At 40.7% G+C, this 6,624-nt stretch overlaps 1 protein-coding gene across 1 annotated transcript in view; it reads left to right on the forward strand.

The window, feature by feature from the left end:
* LOC107300810 (glutamate receptor ionotropic, delta-1-like) overlaps positions 1–821 on the forward strand; it is a gene marked incomplete at its 5' end in the record, with an annotated part of 19,192 nt that extends 18,371 nt beyond the window's left edge. Inside the window, one exon of the mRNA XM_029287044.1 lies at positions 393–821. Within this exon, the coding sequence (XP_029142877.1) occupies positions 393–821 (429 nt within the window). The remainder of the gene's footprint in view (positions 1–392) is intronic.
* Positions 822–6,624: the final 5,803 nt, after the last annotated feature.

The following is a 6,624-nucleotide window of genomic DNA, read 5'->3' on the forward strand; positions in this document are numbered from 1 at the left end:
CTTACGGGACTCAGGGCGGTGAACAGGCAATAATAAAAATCACAATAAATATTGAATAAAAAGCCTGCTCTAAAATACCCCATATAAAACCCCTAGCAAAGCCCAATCAAAACTACGCCAGGCCGGCCGCATGGAATAGATGGGTTTTCAAGGCTCGGCGGAAGAGGCACAGGTCCGTAGTTGTACGTAGGTCGGGGGGGTAGGTCATTCCAGAGGGCAGGAGCTGCCACCGAAAAGGCTTTCCCCCTGGGGGTCGCCAGCCGGCATTGACTGGCCGACGGCACCCTAAGGAGGCCCTCTCTGTGGGAGCGGATGGGTCGAAGGGAGACCTCTGAGGAATCCATCAACCACTTTTGAGAGGGATTAATCTACTCGTTCCCCCTTTCTTGCAGGATAAAGAGGTCAACCTAGAGCAGGTCCATCGGCGTATGAACAGTTTAATGGATGAAGACTTAGCTCACAAGCAACTTTCTCCGGCCTCCATTGAAATCTCAGCCTTGGAGATCGGTGGCATGCCATCCAGCCAAGCCCTGGAGCCTGTCCGTGAATATCAGAACACACAACTTTCTGTCACCTCTTTTTTACCTGAACAGACAGGCCACGGAGGCAGTAGGACACTCTCCGGTGCCTCCGGGAGCAACCTGCAGCTGCCCCTTAGCAGCTCAGCCACAATACCCTCCATACAGTGTAAACACAGATCGCCGAACGGAGGACTGTTTCGCCAGAGTCCCGTGAAGACCCCCATTCCCATGTCATTCCAGTCTATGCCAGGCGGGATCATTCCAGAGGGCCTGGAACCTTCCCACGGAACATCCATATAAGGGGAGGCGTCGACCAGCGGAGATTTTTAATACAACGGGGGGAAATTTAAAAAGAAAAAAGAAAAAGACTCTTGCATTTTTCTTGTACATATCTGTAAATAATGAAAGAATGAAGTGGGGTTAAAAAAAAAGTGTATTTTGAATATTCCCAATTTTCAAAGTCAGTAAAAAACAAACAATACAAAAATACAAAAAAAAAATTGAAAGAAAAAAAGAAAGAAAAAATGTATGAAAGACTTTGTAAATTTTGTTCTCTATGAATAAAAAAAAAAGGCAGAAGAACTTGTGATCGTTCTCAAGTGACAAAGGCCCACCCGTCATGGGGACCAAAGGCAGGGAAAATTTCCTCCTAATATTTATTTTGATTTCTTGTTTTGGAAGCAGGGCAAGTAACACTTCTTGGGTATGGGGTCTACTTATTTTTCTACTTATATTTGCTCCTGTCTCATACTCACAGCTCTTCTGAAAGTTTAACGGTGGTGGGTCCAACTGAAATGTTAACACGATGCTGGTATAATAAATGCGAGGTGGCCAAGCTTCCTTGCTGCAATTTAACAATGGGTACTGTCAGTGGGTACTGTTTTGAATGACAGGCTCAATCCTTCGTCCATTCTGAAATATATTTGGTTGGTGCAAAAGTATCCTTCAAAGTTTCAAGTCTGATTTGGTGAGTTCTATCAATAACCAATGTTCAGCCTAATCTCAGTTAAATAAGCTTCCAGCAATGTCACTGAAGACACAGTATAGGAGAACTACAAGACAAGTGTTTGATTGCAGACATTCCTCTTCATCCATCTAATTGGTAGATGTCCAAAGGTTTCTGGTGGATCCAGCTGAGATGGTGGAGGGTATGCATATTAAACCTTTGCATTTTATGATGAATGTGCAAGTTACTGCCAATATGGCTAATCAGAATTGTTATTATTCTTCCTCACCCATTTAGTTGTACATATATAGCAAAAAAAGAAAAAGAAAAAGAACTCTGGCTTCATTGAATCAAGCACTGAGCAATTTTTGAAGCTTGGTTTCAGTGATATGGTCAAATTAGACCGCAATTTGTTTTGTGTTTGAAGATTTATTACATACTAGCTGTACCCAGCCACGCGTTGCTGTGGCTCAGTCTGGTAAAAGCGTGTGTTGCTTTCACATCCAACAGATGGCACTGTTTTTCAAAAAAACAGCATATTTTTACCTGTCACAGGTATGACATCTATATAATATAGGCATATAAAGAAACACGCGCGTATTCGAATGCAACATTGTGTCAAAATTTCAAAGCAATCGGTGAAGAACTTTCGGAGATTTAAGATTTTGAACAAACGAACATTTACATTTTTATTTATATAGATTGAACTAGAAAGTCTAGTTCAAAATGTTGTATTGATAACAAGGTAACATGATGTTTACTTAGTTTCCCCCACCCCCACTTTTCCATGGGTTGGACTATACACAAATTTCAATGTCACACTTGCTGAATGCTGAATTCTCATTCCTTCCCTTAATATTTATATAGGCTTTGCGGCCAATTTCATGCGATGGGTCCACAGTTCTCAAACTCACAGGGATGCTGTGGGGTGATTTAAAGGTAGTTTTGCTCTAGACCTGTTATGAAAAAAATTACAGAGACATTTATGGAACCTGAAGCAAGAACGTTTGGGATAGGTTATCATTGGTGGGATACAGAATAGATGAAATGTCTTGATTTGATGCGTGGGATCTCCATATAGGACAGCCTTTGTAATCATCAACTTTTAACTCCATACTGTCAGAGAAAGAAGAAAGAAAGAAAGAAAGAAAGAAAGAAAGAAAGAAAGAAAGAAAGAAAGAAAGAAAGAAAGAAAGAAAGAAGAGGGAGGGAGGGAGGGAGGGAGAGGGAGAGAGAGAGAGAGAGAGAGAGAGAGAGAGAGAGAGAGAGAGAGAGAGAGAGAGAGAGAGAGGAAAGAAGGAAGGAAGGAAGGAAGGAAGGAAGGAAGGAAGGAAGGAAGGAAGGAAGGAAGGAAGGAAGGATACATGGTCCAAGGAAACTTCTCCCAAATCCCTCCATCACATTGGTCCTGTTTGATCTCCTTCACCTATCTCAGGCCTTATCGACACAAACTGCTCATTATCTGATATAATTCTGACAATTTCAACCTGCAGCCATGTAAATACATTCCTGGTCCTCCTAAAATAATCAAACAAAGTCACTTTCCTATGTAGATCATTTCCCTCACCAGGTTGAACATGAAGCATGGAGTGTGCTCCCACTTCCTTCATTGCAATGCAAAGTGATATGTGGAAATGGAAGACTTGTAGACTTGTTAAGCTTTTCATTTCCATGACCCCACCACCAAGTTGTCTCTTTCCAGGTCTGATGTAACATTACGAGACAAATTCCAGAGTCCGCTGTATATAGCAGAAGACTTTTAACTGAATTAAGAACACTGCGGTGCTCTTAATGTCAATGGTGTGTTCATTTCGGCAGATTCCTCTGGAAGGAACACCATCATAACATATACATGCATAGTGACACACAGACACACAGAGAGACCACTTTCTCAGTTAATAGTAGATAATCTAAAAGAGAAAAAATGGGGCTTGAAAAATCCATTGAATCTCCATCCAATGGGTCTTTGAATCTTGGCAAGGGTTTTTCCTAGTTGATGGTTACTGGAATTATCCTTCACCTAATGTATTTGCAAATTCACACTGCTATTGTCTTCAAAGGGGAAGTTATCTGCAGGATTAAGCACGAACATTAAAATATCAGCTATCGCAGTAAGGAAAAGGATGTTAAGGAGATACTCCTTTATCTATGAAATTACACTGAATATTCTCTTGATGTTATCAAGGAATGTTTGCCCTTTTTTGATCGACCTACAAGTTTAATATGGTTCCCAGAGATGCCAGTTAATCAGCATAGGTGCAAAATCCTATCGGTTAAGTATGGATATAGGATCTATAAAATGTCACTATAATATTTTTAATTTTAATTTTCAGTACTTTCTTTTTTGTCTCTCGCCAGGATTCTTTATTTATTTCTGTTCGCAATAATTTATCAAAGATCAGCAAAAGGTTAAGTGAAGATAAATTAATTTTCTTTTTTGTCGAATTCATCCAGAATAGTTGACATTTTGTTACCCTTTTATTTTTAACAATTTCCCTAGTTCTTTAGTCATTGCTCTCTGATATTTTTTTTTAAAAAATCTCTTCTATGTACAGCTTAGAATGTGTAGCCATGAAATTATCAATGTTTTTGGCCTATAGTGAAGGAACACATCACAATTGTGACAGACAATATTCAAGCTATAAAACCATACAAACTATAGAAATTCAATTTATATATTCTATAAGAGCTTAATAGATTATTTCCTTCTATTTTATGTCAGTTTATAACTCAGAAAGGTGGATATTGTTAGTTTTACAGGAGTTTTTAATTTTGTGATACCACTGATAAACAAATATTGTTCCATTACATTTGGCAAAACTGGATTGAAAAAAAAATTGTCCTTTCTGTATTATATCGATGGTTCCCAGCCCATCTGATGCATAAAAGCATTAAAAAATATTCTTGCGGTAAACACCAAATGTACCCTTTGAAATACACAGAATTTGGTGACATCCCCAAATCTCAAACATTTTGTCTAAACCTTGGATAATGTCTCAGAAATGTGAGGATCTCACAAGATTTTGACCATATTTTTATTTAATTTAATTGTTACATGATTTTGTGAATTCTCAACATACTATTGAAAAGAAGATCTTATGTGTTAAATTGCTGATTCCCCATCACATCCCACCTTGTAGATGGCCCTTATAGAGTTGGATGATCTCCTGAAAAACCAGGTTGGCAATCTTTATAAAAAGTGCTTTATAAAAATTGTTCCATTGAACATCAATAGCATCCATAAATGTAATATTTATTGCAATATTGCTGTACACAATAGATCAAGTGCATCAAACTCGAACAAAGCTTGATTTTTGAAGGAGACCAGGCTTACAGTAATAAGAAATGTTTTGCACGCCCCCCTGAAGAGGTTATAATCAAGGAGAGAAGCAACCTAGAACTAAGGAGAAACTTCCTGACAGTTAGAACAATTAACCAGTGGAACAACCTGCCTGACAGTTAGAACAACAACCCCAGCTGGGGGGGAGGGGAAAAGGGCCGTGTGAATGACGAGTTGGCATGCAAGTGGTGGGACAGTGCACATATGCATGTGTGTGCAGCTCGACATGCGCTCTGTGCATGCACGCTGGCTCGCCGCTCACACAAGTCAAGCTGGGCACACACACGTGCGTGCTGGCCTGCCAGTCACATAACCCAGTTCTGAATAGGCCACAACCTGTTAGTGGGCTGCGGCCCGGGGATTGGGGACCTCTGATCTCATTTGCTATATAAACATCCAATAAAGAAAATAAAGAAACATGACAGAAACATATCCTGAACCCAAACTTTAATTAGATGTCGAGGGGCATCCAATTCATAGTCAAAATACTCTGTCTTATTCATTTGTCCTATTTTTGCTAGTTTTCGCAAACTATCAAGGTCGCATGCAACAGGTAAACAACAAACTTCAAACCGTCAGCAAGAAAACTCCTTTAAAGTTAGAACAATTAACCAGTGAAACAACCTGCCTCCAGAAGTGGTGAATGCTCCAACACTGGAAGTTTTTAAGAAGAGACTGAAATGGAATAGGGTTTCCTGCCTGAGCAGGGGTTTGGACTAGATGACCTCCAAGGTCCCTTCCAACTTTATTATTATTATTATAAGGTATTAAAATAATAAAATCATGAACGCTATTTTAAAGGCCAAGAAGGTCTGTAGCAAATTCCTTTTCTTGGAAAACCAAGGAAAAAGAGATCATCCCAACTCTGAAAAAAGATGTAGCCCAGACATCAGGATTTCAGCAAAATACAGAGGGACATTTACAACGAAGAACACTTTTAAGTTAAGCCCAGTGGCTCCGCCATTTGACTCATTCTGCAGACATTTTTACATGCTTCAGCAGGAAAAAAAACCCCACAATCTTCTAAATATCAGTCACCAGCAGGATTTAGGAATAAGTGTGAATGGCTTGAGGATCTTGGTTGTGTGCTACAAAAGGTGCTTTCTAAGACTACTCTGCCTAGGTACACAACACGGACTGTTTTGAAGACTCCTGCTGCTGATTACAAGGTACGTAGAATATAATTGCTCATAATTTGATTTCTCTTTTTGTGGCATTGAAAGGCACGGGTGCAAGCCAAACCGCGGGCTGCAATTTGCATGTTTGGGTCTTTGCTACTTAAGCCTACCTAAGTCTTACTTTCTCTACTGCTTCTCCTGATCAACAAGGACCTAGCAGAGATTCCTTCACTCTGAGAAAGAAGCTGAATTAAAAAGAACGAGCTTTTCCAACACAGAAGGCTTTTCAATGGCTTCGTAATGGCAAGTTAAGGAAAGAAAAGTGTGGTAAGTCAAAGAAAGGTAACGACTCCTACAAGGCAAAATTATTTATTTGTTTGTTTGTTTAGCATATGGCATAGAGCAGAGATGGCGAACCTTTTAGAGGCCGAGTGCCCAAACTGCAACGCAAAACCCACTTATTTATCGCTGGGTGCCAGGTGGGTGTGACCCACTGGATGGGCGTGGCTGTGGTGGTCATGGCAGACTAAGTGGGTGTGCCCAAGGTGGGCGTGGTCACCTCAGTGTTGCTCCTGGGGGGGGTGCCTGTGGGGGCTGGGCAGGGTTGGAGGAGATCCAGGGGGTCTCTGGCGGTGGGTAGGAGGCTCATCCTGTGGGATGAGGTGAGGCAAGGCGAGGCAGGGCAGGGGTGTCATTGTC

The sequence above is a fragment of the Protobothrops mucrosquamatus genome, unplaced genomic scaffold (assembly GCF_001527695.2).
Source record: "Protobothrops mucrosquamatus isolate PMUCROS unplaced genomic scaffold, P.Mucros_1.0 scaffold8550, whole genome shotgun sequence".
NCBI lineage: Eukaryota > Metazoa > Chordata > Lepidosauria > Squamata > Viperidae > Protobothrops > Protobothrops mucrosquamatus.